Below are 18,234 nucleotides of genomic sequence, written 5' to 3'. Positions count from 1 at the left end.
TCAGTGGCACAGCACCGCCTTGCAGGCATGAGGTCATGATTCTACCCTGGCACTGCCTCCTGTCATGACTGCACTCCTCAGCACTGTCATTTACCCCTGGCAAACTGCAAGACCTCTGGCAAACTACATGTTTTTGAGCAGAGAGTTAACAGGTGCAGCGCCTGGTAAGCACCACAAAGTGTGTAAGCACAAGCGCGTATTCCCCCTCCCCCGCCCCCCCACCATTCATTCCAACCGCAAGAAGAAGAGAGGAAGGAAGGGAAAGAAGAATTATGGAGCCTTAAAAAAAAAAAACTCTGATGATACAAAATTAGAAATGCAAAATTAGATTTGAGTCTTGCCTTGGGTTGGGTTTATCTTTTTTGTGGTAAATCTGTGAACACTGAAGTAAGATATTTCTCGGAGAATGAAAAAAGAGTGAAGTTAGATTTGAAATGAGTAAAAAAGATGGAATTCGTTATGGCAGAAGAGAGAAGATAATGTTTAAACAAAACATTGATTTGTCAAGGACAAGCACCTGAAACATATAATACTGTCAAATTACTTCTAAAAACTTTAAGATATAAGAAAAAGGGTAAGCCCTAGGGTTAATTAAACTCCCTGTGGGCTGAACATAGGTCAGTGGGCTACAGCACCTGCTTAAGGACCTGGATCCGTAATCAGCCAATCACCTCTGGGAGCACAAAACCAGGCTAAATGCCATCAAATGTGACCCCCAAGGAAAGAACAAGCCAAAACCTCCCTGAGCTGGGAAGATAGCCCAAAGAGTACAGTGATGGATCAGGGCACGCCTTTGGCTCTGCACTCTTCCCCTGGCCTCAGCACCAGCTCACAAGCATCAAATCATCAGGCTCAGCACTGCTCAGTGAGATGCCATGCACTCCCTAGCATTTCTTGAAATACCTTTGTTAAATATATGAAGGGAAAAAAACTTACAACCAGGTGACAGAACAGGATATACACAATATATACAATACATGTCCAAAGGTATAAACATGAGTTAGCATAGCATCAACATAGATATGTACGGGTGTCTAAGCATTACATATTGAAAGTTTAATTTTATTTTTTGCTCCTACTTTGTCTACTATAAGACACACTCACAAGAAATTAGATATCAATGGTGGTAGCTCTCTGGGAAAAACAGTTGGTTTCAGTATTTGAATGTGAGAAAAATCACTATTCCCTAATATTCTTGCGTCTTTTGCCTTACAAATTTTGTCTACTGGCAATTTACAATAAGACAGTCAATGTAAAAGTTTAATCTGAAGGATAAACACATTTTAGGTCAAAATGTTCCTGATAAAGGAACTAAAAACCTTTAAAAATTATATATAAAAAGTCAATAAATAAAAAGTATGGATATAAGGTAAGGTTATAGACATGAAATTAATCAACTTACTAAAATTAAAAATTCATGATTCATCACAGTCATCATTATTGTATGACTTTTCACTAATATTCAGGTAATTAAACATGTAAGGAAAAGATTAATAGATTAATAAGGGTCAGAGAACAGATAAGAGGGTAACACCAGAATGAAATAGTGGAACTTAAAAAAAATTTTTTTTTTCTTCTGGGTCATACCTGGCAATGCACAGGGGTTACTCTTGGCTCTGCACTCAGAAATTACCCCTGGCAGTGCTCAGGGGACCATATGGGATGCTGGGAATCAAATTCAGGTCGGCTGCATGCAAGGCAAATGTCCTACCCACTGTGCTTAAAAAATTTTTAAGAATAATTCTCATGATAAAGAAAGTGAACGATTAAAAGGAACAAAACAAGAGGTCAATGTAACAAAATTCTGGAAAAGGTGAAGATGATTCAAAGAACCCCAAAGAGGAGATATTTTAGTTATAAAAGTGATAAGGTACTCAATTGCTCTAAAATGAATTTCTGGATCTAAGCAAAAACAAACATGTAACTCACAGAAAAACTATTAAAATCACACTTATGCAGCACAACAGCTTTGAAACAACTGGATAATGCCATGTGCAAAGAATTTTACATTGACAATTATTTTAAAAATTATTTTTCAGAATAAAAGTTATAAAGATAGCAATGTCCCTGAATGATATTACAAGTAGTGCCCAGTCTTAACCTCACAATTACTACTATGTTGCTTCAAATAATGTTCTGCTTTAAATAAAGGTCAACTAGATTACAGGAAAAAATTCTCAAGCAGACTGACTCAACTTCATGGTAATATGCAAAAAGAAAATAAAATCTGAAAAACAAAAGAAAGGCTTAAGAAATTGAGGAAAGAGAAAGAGAAAACCATGCAAAGGAAAAAAAGCATTTCATAGAAAAGAGAAAGATCCCCAAACACTAAACAACCAGAAAGTAAAAGGAAAAACAGTAGTAAACAAGCTCCAGATCACAATATCCACACTAAATATGAACAGTATGAACTCATCAATAAAAAATATACAGAATGGGTACAAGGCTTAAAAAAAAGTATCCCTCTATAATATGAATGCAAGCATCCATATATATTTTTATGACAAGTATGTATATTTATGGATGTTTGTTTTTATATTGTTTTAATACATATATATGCATACAGGAAACTTGTATCTGATAGCAAGATAAACTACAATAGGTAAGAAAGCAGTGGTACAGACACTAGGTGAAATATTACTTATCTAATAAAAAGATGCTGTGCCTTTTGGGACGAGATGTACAGAACTTGAGGTGGCCAGAGGAAACAAAGTCAGAAAGATAATTCCCAGATTATTCCTCTCATTGACATATTTAATATGCCAAAAACAGTAACACGTCTCACAATTTGTTGTGAGATGTTACTGGTGTCCACTCGAGCGAATCGAGGAACAACGGGAGGACAGTGCTACAGTGTGGAAATAGAAATAACCAAACTAACTGGGAAAACACTGTCACTGTCACTGTCTTCCTGTTGTTCATCGATTTGCTCGAGCGGGCCCAGTAACGTCTCCATTGGAGACTTTGTTGTTACTGTGTTTGGCATATCGAATACATCACGGGTGACTTGCCAGGCTCTGCCGTGCGGGCGAGATACTCTCGGTAGCTTGCCGGGCTCTCCGAGAGGGGTGGAGGAATCGAACTCAGGTCGGCCATGTTGGCTGCATGCAAGGCAAGCGTCCTACCACTGTGCTATCACTCCAGCCCATAAGACTAAGTAAAGATGATTAAACAGAACTTATTATTTTAAGTACCAGAACACAGAGGTTTGTTATGAATAAAGCTAGAACTTATGAAATGATTGAAGAATTCATCTCTGAATAAAAACTGCTAATACACCAATTAAGCATTTCTTCCTTCATATAATAATACAGTACCACATGTACATGTGAAAGTGCAGTCAAGAATAACAAGGCAGTTCTATCTTAAGGCAAGTTTTGGGGATTGGTTTGGAAAGGAAATATATAGACAACTGGGAAAACACATGCCAAAAAAATTACTCTTGTACTGTGAAAACCATGATCATTACCCAAGAGGGAAAGAGAATGGATAAATAAAATGAAAGGGTGGGTAGAAGGGTATTTTGTCTTTCTTTCAATGTCTTATTTATAATATATAATATATAAGCTTATTTATATATGGCATTAGCTTTTTGGGGTGGTGGAATGGAGTCGCGTCCAGCTGTCCTAAGAGCTTACTCCTGGCTCTGTGCTCAGGGGACCCTATGCAGTGCCAGGGGTAGAATTAGAGTAAACTTTGTGATAGGCAGGTGCCCACCTTTACTATGTCTCCATCTTCAGCCCCATCACTGGCCATTTCAATAGTGCTTTGGCACTGGAATAATAGGATAGGGATGTTGAGACTTAGGTTTTTTATACCAGGATAAAGATTATTCCTGAAATCTTACATGGTATTATAAACCAAAGGTAAATCAATAATGAGTGGATATATTTTTTAAAAAAAAGCAGTAAAATACTACTGACTTCCCAGACTGGGATAAAATCTGTAAATTAAAATAGTCCACCATTTGAACTGTGAATAGTTAGCCTGAGGCAAACAAAAATGTACTGACACTCATGGTAACCTTTGAAATTTCTGATCAAAACCTGACAAGAAGTTTATCTTTTTCCTAATCCTAAGGACTGAAACAATCTTAAAACAAATCGCATGGGAATCTGCAACTTAAGATCCCGAAAAAGAAAAGTAACACTTCAGGTGAATCTGGGAGAACTTGCAGAAGTTCATGCATTGGGTCACGATATTGAAAGCAATATTTTGAAATGACTTATAACTTAATAATTAGTTGAAAGATGCCTCAAGAACCAGGTCTATATATTAATAATCACTCTTGACTGAATTTTCAAAAGCAAAAGGTGGGAGAGGTTGTACACAGGTAAGACATTTGCCTTGCAAGTTGCTGACCCTGGATAGATCCTTGCATTACATGTGCCCCTACTGCAAGCCCCACCAGGAGCTACCCCTGAGCAGATGCGGAAGTAAGCCCTGAGCAGTGTGGGTGTGACCAAAAACCAAAACCAACAAACACAGAAATAAGAGACAGACTACAAATCTTCCTTGAAAATTACAGTCTGAAGAATGTTAAGATCACCGAAAGTATGAGCCCTCAAAAATAAAGTAATTCTCACTCCAAACCCAGTATTCAACTCCAATATTATTTTTGAAGTATTAATCAATTGCCCTCTCAGGCACCAAATCCCAATTTACATTTTCACAAAAGCCTTCTAAAAGAGCATCAGAATAACTTTAACTAAGCACCAATTAGTATACAAAAGTGCTCTCTGCCTTCCTTATGATTCACTTAATTCTGTCCACTCTACATAAAGCATTAGTAATAATAATGCAACCAGAATTTTAATAGAGATGTTAAAACAAAAAGCCATTAAACAAAGAGATACTATAAATATAAAAGAGCTAATGGAAAAAGTAAATATGGAACTATACCTTCAAGCACTCCCACAGCTAGGAATCTTCCATAAAACAATTCTACCATGGGGTTCTTTGGCTTCTCTTCATCCCTAAAGCATGTTAAAACATATAAATATAATTATGATTTCTGGATCTTTAACAGCGGAAATTTTGTTAAAATAATGCATGTCAAGTGGACAACATTAATGTGGCTTTCATGCACCAGGTTCTGCTATTTATACTGACTCCACAGGCAAAGTATTCCAAACTTATTCTTTCAGTTTTTGCCACCTCTCACTAAAGGAAAACACAGAAACTGAACTCCTAGGGCAGTTGTAGGGATTATGATGCACTGCCACACAGGACACCCTTGCCAGATGCCCTTACTGCTATAGGCTGTGCTCACCAAATACTTCCTCTGTCTATTAGCAAGATACATTTCCATCGTGAACCTAAGTCCGTACAATACACGCTTATTTGGACTTGTTGGTAAAGAGGAAAATCCACTAACTCAGTATATATTTCACAAGTATTAGTAAGACACTTCTCACATTTATGTAGAAAACTGCACTCCATCCAAAAATAATCATCACCAGTGAAAAGGCAAAACACTAGCTTTGGCCAGAGTAGTTGAAAAATGATTTTATCCTTTGTGAAGCTTTATGCTGTCAATAAGATTAGTCATCTGTGATATTTTTTAAAATGTTTTGAGCTCTGTGGACTCAAAACTAAGCTTGGATTTTGTAAAACTATGCAGCATCCATGTAGCATACAAAATTTTCGTTTATGGGTTTATAAATTGATAGTTATTTTTAAAAGAAAGGGTAAGTACATTACAAGTATTATTTAACCATTTAATAAGCTGGTAGGAAATACTACCTTAAATGTTTACAACACAAGCTAAAGAATTAAAAAAAGTTCTCTTGGTTTTCATTTTCACAGATATGTGGGTAAGATATGCCTACCCACTCAACTTTTTATGGGAATTGTTAATCATAATAAAATATACATAAAATTTACCATTTTCCTTTTTAAAGTGTATGGTTTGGTAGAGTTAAACTTAAATTCCAAACTCAGGTAACAACTATAAATTGTTTTGGCAACTGTCATTCTACTTTTTTACTTTTTGAGTAGCATAATCTTTGAAAACTCATATATGTGAACAGACAATGTTGTTTGTCTTTATGTGACTGGCTTATTTCACTGTAGATAATGTGATGAAGACTTATTCATGTTGGAATATATGTCAGAAATTCCTTTTTAAGAATAAATAATATCCACTATAGGCATATATCTCATTTTGTTTAGCAATACAAATATCCCAATCACCTGGGATATTTGTATTGCTTCCATATCCTGACAAATGTGAATAATAATCAACAAGTATGGGTATAGTAATAGTTTTCTGAGATCCTGCTATTCTTTATGGATGTATCACCAGCAGTGAAATCGTGGATCGTTCAGTTATAAAGTTATTCAACTTTACTGAAGAAGCACTGACAAAGTTTTATGATTGACTGACATAAACACACACACACACACACACACACACACACACACACACACCACCTCATAAAAGGATTTCTTCAATGGAATGTAATTCTACTTTTTTTTAACCTTTTGAGGAGACACCATTCTGTTTTTCATAAGGGTTGGACCATATTTTACAGACAGGAGAAAGGTTACAATTTCTTTACATTCTAGCAACATTTATCTCCCTTCTTTCTCTCTCTCTCTCTCTCTCTCTCTCTCTCTCTCTCTCATGGCAGCCCTCCTCAAAGTAAGATATTCCCACTCATTTTGACAATAAGCAGAACACAAGATCCACATTGCCCAACACTATGAGTGCAAGTAATGCACTTCTGTCCAACAATATGAGCAGAGGTGATGTGTGTGACTTCTGGACATATACCTTGAGTGATAGGATATTTTCACTGCCTTGGAGACTAACAAAGCCTATGGTGTCACAAATCCTGCTCTTTGTCTGACAGAGGATATGAGCAAAGCTCTGTGCTTGCACTCACTGAGCACATACATCTAGGTATATAATAGAAGCCCCTCAAGTTTGGATACAAGTTCTTCTCCCACATACTATCTTTAGGACCTACACATTCAAACTACTACAGCATTATGCAAAAAAGTGAACTTAATATGACTCTAAAATTGAATCCATGAATCAATCCACACTATATACTCAAACTCAGTGAATTTTACTTCTGGGAGAAGTAAAATTTTAATCCTTTAATCCTTTTAATAATATGATCTTAGTTTTTAATAATATCATTAAACAACAATCTAAAACTCCCTTGATGTGAAAACTATTCTGCTATGAATATAAGTACAAATCTCCACTGCCAAGCTCTCATGTTTCCTAGCTTCTCTGCTTTCTCTCCTATGCGTCTTCCAAGAGAAAGGCAATGGCATACCCAACTGGCAACTGTGCTGAAAGTGTGCATGATTCTATTAATTCTGAACTTTCTTTTCAAATCTTCTACCTGAATTTGATTTGCTTTCCACTGACATGTGGTAAGCACTGATCTTGTGAAAGGAGCCAGAACTCTTGTAGAAACTAATTCTTCACTGCAACCTTTCAGGGGTTCATACATTTAAAAGGTATGAAATTTAGCAACACAGACTGTGATCAAATCAACAGAATATGAAAAACACAAGTGAAGAAAAATTAAAGACAGGAAATATGTACAGCAGAAATGCTAGGCAGGAAAAAGAGCTTAAATGATGCTAATATCGAAAGCTGAAAGAAATCATCAAAGAATATATGCATCAGGAAAATATCTAAATCTTGGAAAGATTGACACAAAAAAGCATTTAAGGGTCTAGAGCAGCTAAAGTAAGGTAGATTTCAGTCAGTACTTCCCAGTCTTTAAAATGTCACTGGCATACAAATAATATAAGCAGAAAACTCTGACATATAAAGATAAGTTTTCCATAATCATAGAAATAGGGTCATATTTCTATATTCTTATAGAAATATGGCTATACATCCCATAGCCATAATCTGGCCTGCTATGGCTTATCAGCTAGAAAGCTCTGTTCTAGAAAAGCTGAGCATATTGATTCAAATAAGTTTTAGCTCCAAAATGGTGAACTGAAAGTTTACAGATATATCGACAAGAAGAATTTATTTCAAAGAAGACTTAAGACTTCAGATAGTGTGGGCAAATACCTACCTTAGTTTGAAAACAATTTTACAACAGGGAGAGAACTTATTGCCATCAGAAACAAAACAGAGACCAAAGAAAATAGATAAGATATAGAGTAACACAAGATCTCCAAAATCCAAATAGAATTCCTTTCAGAAAGAATGAGGCTTCAGCTAAGACAGGTGACATCTTTCTAAGGCTACAGATAAAGAGCAATTAAGGAATTATATATTGAAGATAAATATTTTTAAATTTTTGTAGAAAATTTGAACAAATGAGGGGAAAAATCCATGAGTTTCAGGGTAAAACATCTGACTTACTACAAAAACTTTAAAGAGACTCAGTGATAGTAGGAATACAGATATCTATAGTCTGAGAAACACTGTCCACCAGGAGTGATTCCTGAGAGCAAAGACGGAGGAAGCCTTTGGCTGTGGGCCAAAAGCAAAGTAAATAAAATAAATTCATACATGGGTCAATCATCCTGGTGGAATCCTCCATCTCACAGAGATAATGGTAGACTCTCTAACAAGACTATTCTCTCATTGGATCACGAAGATACCTCAAACGTCTGGAGTGCAAGATTGGTAGGTACAGAATTCTCGGAGTTGGGGTGGGCAGCCGCCTCCCATCTCCCTATATTTCCAGAAGACCTGGCAGCTATACCCACAAACCACCTACACCGTGTAAGCTCATCTACTGGCCTTATTCCAGAGATTCATAAATAAATCTCAAAAGAGATCATGTAGTTGCTAAAATTTCTCGGACACTCATCCTTGGCTGAAACCTCCAGGATGACCTTGGGAGAAGGCAGGCTAGCTCCAGCCCTACCAAAGCCCCAGTAACCATTCCCATACCCCAAAACTGCAACCAGGCCTCTGGCCAGACTCTACCACCTAAGGACTGAGCTTCCAGAGAAAAATTGTGGATTTTCTGGAGCAACATATCCAAACTCCACAACACTGACATCCCAGTAGTAGAGCACCAGATTGGATGGGTTGTAACACAGAAGCCAATCAATTCTGACTAACATTATTAACATATTCTGGCTCACATGCTACAGCAGCTTAGTAAACACTCAGACAAGGACTTAATGTCCCCATGGTGAGACACAACAGCTCTCTTTCACAAACTTTCTTCTACGGAAATATTTTTTAATTATTCTGTCAACCAGTGAGTGTTAACAAGCACTATAAAATACACTAGCATGGGCTTGCTTATCAGAAGAGGTTTGAGGGATGGTTGGGGAAATGGAGACAATGGTGGAAGGAAGGTGACTGGCAGTGCAATTGGTGCTGGAATATGAATGCCTGTAACAAATCATTAAGAACAACTTCATAAACCACGGTGTTTAAATAAAGTGGGAGAGGGGAGGAGATTGGTAGGCCATGGGCTGCAGGTTTAATCCTTTATACCAAATGGCCTTTTGAGTATCCTCAAGTCCAGCCCTGGTGGCAGCCAGCACCTACGAGGAGGTTCTCTAATAAAATTATCAAAGACTTTACTCTCATGAGGAGGGACCTATCAAAAAAGTATTAAAAGAATAATTTAATGGGAGGCGGGGAATAGACCTGAAAACAAGACAAAAAGAGAAGATTCTCATCCATCTGACAGGAATGGTCCTGAGAGTTAGAGGCTCAGAAATAAGTTAAACTCCTAAAGATTCAATTAAGCCTGAGTACATACATGAGTGTATGTGTGTGCTACTGCAACAGAGAGGCATGTTCAACTCAGATGATGATGCAGCAGAAATAAGCTCAAGTTCTAGAACATTCCAAAGTTTAGAGCATCATCATCAGAGAAAGCAGTGATCTGTACTGAAGGCTAGGCCGTGGCATTCAGAAAGCACCAACAGCAAGTTCAGTCCAAAAATTTCCATTCAAGAGTTCTCAAAACAATCAAATATCAAAAGAAATGATAAACATGAAGCTAAGAAAAAAAGGTACATTTCAGAAGCCTACACAATTAGATGCCAAAATAAAGCATCGACACAATGGCATAAAAGTATGTCAACAGTCAGAGCACTCACTGATGGCTGAAAACAGTTGTTTTAAACAGTTTTTAAGTTTGTTTTGTTTCCAAACTTAAAAAGTCATAGCACCAATGGCGCAATAAGAAAAATTCCATAATGGGTTTTGGTGAAGAGGAAATGAAGATGCCTGATGAGAGCTATCTCCATCACAAAATATGTCAAGAAGGAAACAACTCTAAATGTAACTTTCTAAGATGGAGAAGTTCAGACAAAATGAATTCCTTTCCACCCATTACTATAAACTGATTGTCAAAATTATCATCTTGAGAAGTTTTTCCCAATTTAATTGACAGTAAACTGCAACTCCTTGCCCTTAGTGACAGATATTATCTGGTAAGATTTCTTTGGCATATCCCATTATCCTAAATTTCTACAGCAATCTACAGTAACAACTTGAGTCTAGATGGCACTAATTCAGGACTATGACAGACAAAAGGACAAAGTTTGAGGTTGTTTTATTTCCAAACTCAAAAAGCCAAAGACCAATGTAAATCATGAGTGCTGTAATAATGCTCTGAAATATAAAAGTAAAGTAAAATACAACATGTGAAGGATTAATGGAACTATATATTCAGAAAAGAACAGCAAAATCCCAGTTCTACCAAGGCAACGAATCACACGCTTATGACTGAGACTGAACAAACTTAAGAGCTTGGGGACTTCTTTTGTGTTAGGCTGCAAACACAAAAGCAAAAAATCTAATTTTTAACTAAAAATTTATTTGGACTTTAACTGAAAGAACAAAGGAAGATTAAGACTACTTAATTTTTCTCTTGGAATTTGGAAACAAAAAAGTTTTGAAGCATCTCTTAGAATTACACGCTTAGAATATATTTCACTGTAATTTAATCTTATCACCAATCATTTTATTATATTTATTGAATAATGAAACTAACTATAATTCAAAAGTAGGGAAAAAGAATTTTCAACCTGATCTTCAATAGAAAATATCAATCTACCCTGAATTTCTATCCATATTCAGGTATTATTTTAACTACTTGATTTTGTGAAATTAATATCAATCTGGTGGAAAATCCTAAATAAATGGTCTATCAATGTTCAGGAAAACAGAAATGAACTAATGACTTTATCAGGGGAGTAGCCTCATAGAAAGAAGAACAGGTGTCTATATTCTGAAGTACGTGCAGGTCCTCCTCTATGCAGGCTAACTACATTTTAAATAACACTTGCTTAAATTCAGCCTAATGAGGTTAAAATTAAAAATTACAGACTTTATTGAATAATGAAACTATAAGATGAACTTCATATCTGACTCATATGAATATACACAAATAGTCTTCATCAAAATGAACATTTCTGGTCATTGGAGGGAATGACTTTTTAGATCTTATTCAATTCTGATCTTTAATAGAAAATATCAATCTACCCTGTATGTGTGGACACAAATTTCAAACAGCTGTATGCAAGAGAGATAATAACTGGGCTTCCAACTGTCTATCCCACTTTGGAATTTCTCTACTGAAACTGAGCAAAGAGGGAAAAAGTGACTATCTTTTATTAACGTCTTAAAGCCCATCATTGAATTTCATAGTAACTTACGTCTCCTCATCAGTTTTCATTTGGAAGGCATCTTCTAACCAATCTAGTAATTTATGTGTAAACTCACTTACATCTTGCTGTGGAAAGAAAAGAAAAAGTAATCGATATATGAAGGCTGCTGATACAAAATATGAATAAAATGCTAAACTGCAATACTAAATTCACAGTTCCTCACTCAAATATTTGATTAAAAAGGTAGCACATGAAATCTTTCATTACCAAATGCAGGAAATACTTATAACTTTACCAGAGTATGAAACAGGGATTTAACAAAAATAAGTATTGGGATGGAGTGATAGTACAGTGGGTAGGACGTTTGCCTTGCCCATGGCCAGCCTGGGTTTGATTCCCAGCATCCCACATGGTCCCCCACGCACCGCCAGGAGTAATTCCTGAGTGCAGACATGGGAGTAACCCCTGAGCATCACTCGGAGTGACCCAAAAGGCAAAAAAGAAAAATCAAATAAAAATAGAAAGTATTATATTGATAATCACTGATATTAGATTTTATACTTTAAAGCAGTATTTCAAAAGTGAGCATTAATGACCCCAGAAAGCAACATACTCTCTCTATAGCTCCACAGAGATTTTTGAAGAGCACTCTATAACACATTTTTATAAAAAAGAACAATAGCAAACATTTCTTCATTATATAAGAATTATTATTTTCTTCCTTCAGAAGAAGGATGTGTACATCACAGCAATTTTTCAAATTCAACTTTTACACAGAAACTTTTTAAGACCAACCCACTTTTCCAGTCAACTTGGACAGGTAAGGTCCACTCAGTCCTTTATCGTAGCAGGCCTCACTAACTTTAAAGTGGCCCTCTATTCAAAACTAGAACATAGATCTTTTACTCCTTCCTTTCTTCAGTCTTAGCTTTGCTGATAGACACAGACAATGAGTAGAAATTGTCACTATCATTGTCCTCCCGTTGTTCATCGATCGAGCAGGCCCAGTAACATTGTAAGACTTGTTACTGTGTTTGGCATATCGAATACGTCACGGGGAGCTTGCCAGGCTCTGCCGTGTGGGCGAGATACTCTAGGTAGCTTGCCGGGCTCTCCGAGAGGGGCGGAGGAATCGAACTCGGCTCGGCTATGTTGGCCGCTTGCAAGGCAAATGCCCTACCCATTGTTTTATCGCTCCAGTCCATGTAGAAATTGTATTATACAATTATTTCAATAATGTTAAGTTATAAAAAAAATAAGTTCATGCCAAACATAGGGGGAGAAATCAATCTATCCTACTAAGGCTACTCAGCAAAAGACAAACTGATCAGTATAAACCATTTACTTGATAAAAACAGAGCCAGGTATAAAACAAACTTACTGTCAAATACTTTCACAGCACAGATTTTTTTGAAGAGTATTTGGGCCTGCTCACCTCTGAAGTATTGAAATTAGGTCTGGAAAGCCTAAGTAAACTGCTTTAATATCAAGTCACTGAAGATGATCTATCTGTTATAAATATCCATACATAACCTGAAAAGTGGCAAAACCAAGTTATGTGAACATCTGGAACCTGAGGATGAAAGAACCCCAAGATGAGCTCATCCTGGATTAGGGTATTGTTCTTAAATCTAATGATGGTATTTTTATGAGAAATTGATAAGATTTTATGTGAAGACACAGAAGATAGCGCTGTACTATTACAAACACAGGTACACCAGCAGCCACTAGAAGACCAAAGAGACACGAAACGGTTCTCTCAGTCACTGGCCAGAGCTCAGCTCCACCAACATCTCTATTTTGAACTTTTAGCCCTTAGAACTGTGCCATTTTAAGTTTCTGTTGTTTTGATTGGATAATGATGGCTCTCCTAGGAAGTTAACACAATACCTTAAAATAACTTTTTGTTTTTATATAACAATTTATAGTACAAGATCATAGTTGACAAGAAAAAACTATTTACTAACTATGACAATACCCTTCAGAAGAAGTGAATCCCTATCATCCTGTTTAGCTGTTATCAAAGAAATTAACCTCCTTTCATGAACAGGGAAAAAAAAATAATAAGACCAGGGGCTAGGTAAATAGTAAGATTGTCCAGGGACTAAAGAGTATGCATGTGGCTGACACCAGTTCGATTCTCAGCACACAGGATCCCTAAGCATCCAGGGTACAGCCATGAAGGCCCAAGCACCACAAGAGAATTGTAAGAGCACTATACTCATAGCCTCACTCTAAACCAGAGGCCCAGTTGGCCAAAAATTGCTGGGAGGGGCCCCGCGCCTTAGCACTACTTGGAAACCCCCTCCTGAAAAGATAAGGCCTTTGCTGTACAATATAAATGAAACTGCACCTATCTAATAAAGGGTATCTATCCCAGTCTCTCACACATTTCAAAGCTTGATCTCCTTAGGAAGAATATGAAATATAAATTCACTTAAAACATAATGGCACTTACTTCACTTATGGACTTTTTAAAGCATGTCACTAACAAATACTTCAGAATCACATAACCAAGAGTAAAGTCTTTATCATGATGAATTAGAGTGCAACTACATTTAAAGATCTCTATCTAGTAAGTGTACTCTGTTGGTTCAAAGCAAAATGATTCACACTGTGGATTTCTAGAACAATTAGCAAACTAATAGCTAGTTGTCTCCTTGTCTATCTCCTTGTCTTCTCTAACAAAACCAAAGCCTATCCATGTACAATTAAAATTTTAATATAAAGGGGCCAGAGAGTACAGTAGGTTAATCACTTGTCTTGCAAGCAGTCAACCTAGGTTTGATCCCCAGCATCACATATGGTACCCTGGCATCTCAAGAGTGATCCCTGAGTGTAAGCCAGGATTAAGGGGGGGAAAACATAATATGAAAATAAACCCAAAGACTACTTTGTATATACCTGCAGAAAGCATCAACACCAAGAAAAAGAACCAAGAAAAGGCAAAGGAAAGACCAATGTCTAAATAAAAGTTAGCAAACAGATGTGACTTGTTAAGTTAAAATTTGACAAGTTACCAAAAACAAAAATACTCAGAACAAGAAATGCCCTAAAATTTGTGATTTGGCATAATTTTAGAAATATTCTTTCATTTGACTTACATTAAGCATTGTTCTTACAGGTTAAAAATAAAGAATTATGGGGACAGGAGCAATAGCACAGCAGGTAGGGCATTTGCCTTACATGCGGCCGACCAGGGTTTGACTTCCAGCATCCCAGGTAGTCCCCCGAGTACCACCAGGAGTAATTCCTGAGTGCAGAGCCAGGAGTAACTCCTGAGCATTGCTGGATGTGACCCAAAAAGCAAAAAAGCAGAGAAAAAAAAATTTTTAATTAAGAATTAAGTTAAAGAAGGACATTAAATACTACTTGGAAACAATAAATAAAAGCTAATTCTGATGTGAGCACCTTTTATATTCACTTGTCTTTGCAATAAAAAGTGAATTTTTAAAAAAATTAACACCACATAGAAGAGAATCAGTACCCACCTACAAAAATACCCTCTCCACACATCTTCCAGAACATACTTCAAATATATCCTCTCCACAAAAATCACATAATACACCCAAATACACTCTTAATATAATTTTTTCTCTTTAGCCTATTAATTCTGTATTGTCATTTTCACAAATACTGTTCCTATAATCCTCCTTGTTACTTTCACTGTTGGTCTTGTTTTCTTCTGAAAATTTATACGACTTCTCTAACAATATATTTTTTTAAAAAAAAAATTTATCAGTAAATTCCCAATATAGTTTTTAATAGATTTAAACTGTACTAAATAAAAATGAATATAAAAAACAATAACAACGGTATTACAGTAAAGAAAACCACTTCTTAATGTTAAGAAAATTATTCCCCATGCAAAAACAGGGATATTGAAACCATGAATTCTATTATTGACACCGCAGTATCACACATTTGAAAAGATTCTTACTTACACGTTTGTCAACACTCTTAGCTTTTAGTAAAACATGAATGTTTAATAAAAAAGAAAGAAAAACAAAGCTACCTGCTGGGAATCATTTGATTTGAAAGCATCCTTAAGAATTTCAACTGCTCTTGATGGATCAACATATTTCCTTTTAGTGCCAACAAGTAGTGCAAATAGATACCGCAGCTCACGCATAAACGGCAAATTCCGATGCTCCTATCAAAAAAAATAAGGAAAAAAAATTAAGATTCACAGAATTAGTAGTAAACAATATTTGTTTTTAAATTAGTAAGTTACCTAATATGTAAACTACTTTATATATACTAAGGATAAAGCTTAGGAATCTTATATTTAAATAAGAAAAATGTTTGTGTAATCTAGGGAGCTCAAGGGAACCAAGCATGGAAATACCCAAGGACCTACACTGACTTCAATTTTAGTCTAAATTCCACATCTTTGTAGCAAACCATGTCATTACCAGCCAAGAATATCCTCCTTATTTAAGTTTGTTCGTCATAATCCTTTTCATTCAGCAAGGCCCAGCTGTTGCTAAAGAGAATAACAACAGCTAGCATTCAATGAGTGTTCAGTATAGTACTGGGCACTACTGATTACTTCACCTCAATAACTAATTTGAGCGAAAATCACTCCTACATCAAGCAAGGGTTTCTTGACACTCTCAGTATTAAAATCAGTATTATTTAGTTAGCATTGAGTCACCAATGACAACTGTCATATGATTCTAATTATTAACTTAATATTTGTCTGAGAAGCAATTCATTTAGGTCCAAATATTAAACTACGTAGCTCCCAGTGTTCGTTTACAATATTGTTTCTTAATAAGACAGCATCTGTTTCAGAGATAAGAACTCCTCTACCTCTTCCACAAATTTTTGCTATACAAAGTAGGCTTTAAGTTCTTATTGGATAATTATAAAATCCTCAAGAAAAAAAATAAAAGCTATCCAATACAACTCTGATCTCATACAATTTAATGTAAAGTAAGAGGGAAATTAAAAAATGATCTCATTACCTCCAGTGAAAACAATTTAACAAATTGGAATAATACATACTCCAATACCAAGTTTAACAGACAGAACTGCTTATATGTGTATCATTTAAATATCAGTAACTTTCCCCAAACTTGCATACTGGCATTATCAAAATTGTAGCAAAGGGCCTGCATAGGTAGAATACAGTTGGGATGTGTGTAACTACTGCCAAAATAAGATAATAGCTCTAGAAAATATTGCTGGCTTTAAAAGAAGTAATTAAAATGTAAATATATTTTAAAAGGGAGTCTAAATATATAGCTAAAGGGGAAAAGTAGATTCCAAATACCTGGCATCTGATAAAAAATGATAATAATTACAGCAGTCACAAGTTACATTGTTTGACATAAACATGCTTATATAAATTTTACTTTAGTATAATAAATTCCATCACTGATAAAGGCCAAATTCAAAGGTTTTACGTGACATAAAAAATGAATTCATGTTTCTTACTCCACCCCCGCAACTGCAATAAGAGTTTCTTCATTTATCACAGTTCTAAATCAATGCAGTTTTTCAAGTCATTCCCTGACAAGTAGCAAGGAGGAAATAAATGGCCTTTGGAACCAAAGTAAAATTCTAAAAAGCATATTTCAAAAGTAAAATAATATAATGAAGCATTTTTACCCCAGCCAAGTCTTGTGGCTATGAACTCTTTTGGAATGCCAAAGGTATCAGTATAATAATTGTAAACGATAGAGCACGAAGACAGCTCTGAGCAATGGAGCACATGATTTGCATGGAAATTCTGGGGATGGTTCCAATAACATGGTCCATCAAGCAAGCCCAGGTGTCACACAAAATTAAAACAAAATGTAGGGCTAGAAAGACAGTTCTGATGTTAAGATCACTGCATTGCATGCGGCTGCTCCAGGTTCAAATTGCTGGCACTATATGATTCTCCAAGCTCTGCCAAGGGTCACTCCAGAGGACAGAACCAAGAGGATAGCACCTAACCACCAGAGTTGTGTCGCACAAGAGCCACATTTTTTTAAACCACCGCATATAAAACTTACCCAAACACCCAAACACAAATCTGTTCTTTATAAAACAGATGAAGCTGTTAAACAACATAACTTATAAAGTGCACATGTATATGGGTTTCCAAGATACATACATCCACTATGAATGGTTAATCAGAAACAAGATAATGAAATCATGTATCAACCCCAAGTTTCTTCAATCTCTATTCCCCTCCTTTTTTTTTTTCCTTTTTGGGTCACACCTGGCGATGCTCAGGGGTTACTCCTGGGTCTGCACTTAGGAATTAGTCCTGTGCTCAGGGGACCATACGGAATGCTGGGAATCGAACCCAGGTCAGGCCACGAGCAAGGCAGACACCCTACCCAATGTGCTATCTATGGCTCCAGCCCCTCTAATCCTCTCCTTAATCACCGCCCCCATAACCATGGTTTACTTTCTCTTCCACACAAGAAAAATTAACTCATACACTGTGCACTCATTTTAATCTGCATTCTAACGCTGATGTAATTATTTTGTGTTTTATCCATGTAACTGTTAATTTTCTGTTTTTTTTTTCTTTCTGGGTCACACCCAGCGATGCACAGGGGTTATCCTGGCTCTGCACTCAGGAACTACTTCTGGCGGTGCTCAAGGACCATATGGGATTCTGGGAAACGAAGCCGGGCTGGCCGCGTGGAAAGCAAACACCCT

The 18,234-nt window shown here is 36.3% G+C and overlaps 1 protein-coding gene across 3 annotated transcripts in view; it reads right to left on the bottom strand.

The window, feature by feature from the left end:
• Window positions 1–18,234, bottom strand: part of USP25 (ubiquitin specific peptidase 25) — a 174,018-nt gene that overhangs the window by 69,993 nt on the left and 85,791 nt on the right. For all 3 annotated transcript variants that reach the window (XM_056135433.1, XM_056135434.1, XM_056135435.1), the window contains exons 7-9: window positions 15,587–15,724; window positions 11,620–11,696; window positions 4,903–4,976 (exon numbers count right to left, since the gene is read on the bottom strand). In XM_056135433.1, coding sequence (XP_055991408.1) covers window positions 4,903–4,976; window positions 11,620–11,696; window positions 15,587–15,724 — 289 coding nt within the window. The remainder of the gene's footprint in view (window positions 1–4,902; window positions 4,977–11,619; window positions 11,697–15,586; window positions 15,725–18,234) is intronic.

Source organism: Sorex fumeus, unplaced genomic scaffold (genome assembly GCF_029834395.1).
Source record: "Sorex fumeus unplaced genomic scaffold, SorFum_2.1 ptg000115l, whole genome shotgun sequence".
Classification (NCBI taxonomy): domain Eukaryota; kingdom Metazoa; phylum Chordata; class Mammalia; order Eulipotyphla; family Soricidae; genus Sorex; species Sorex fumeus.
The sequence above is the reverse complement of the archived record's forward strand: the minus strand, read 5'-3'. Positions and strand labels throughout refer to the sequence as shown.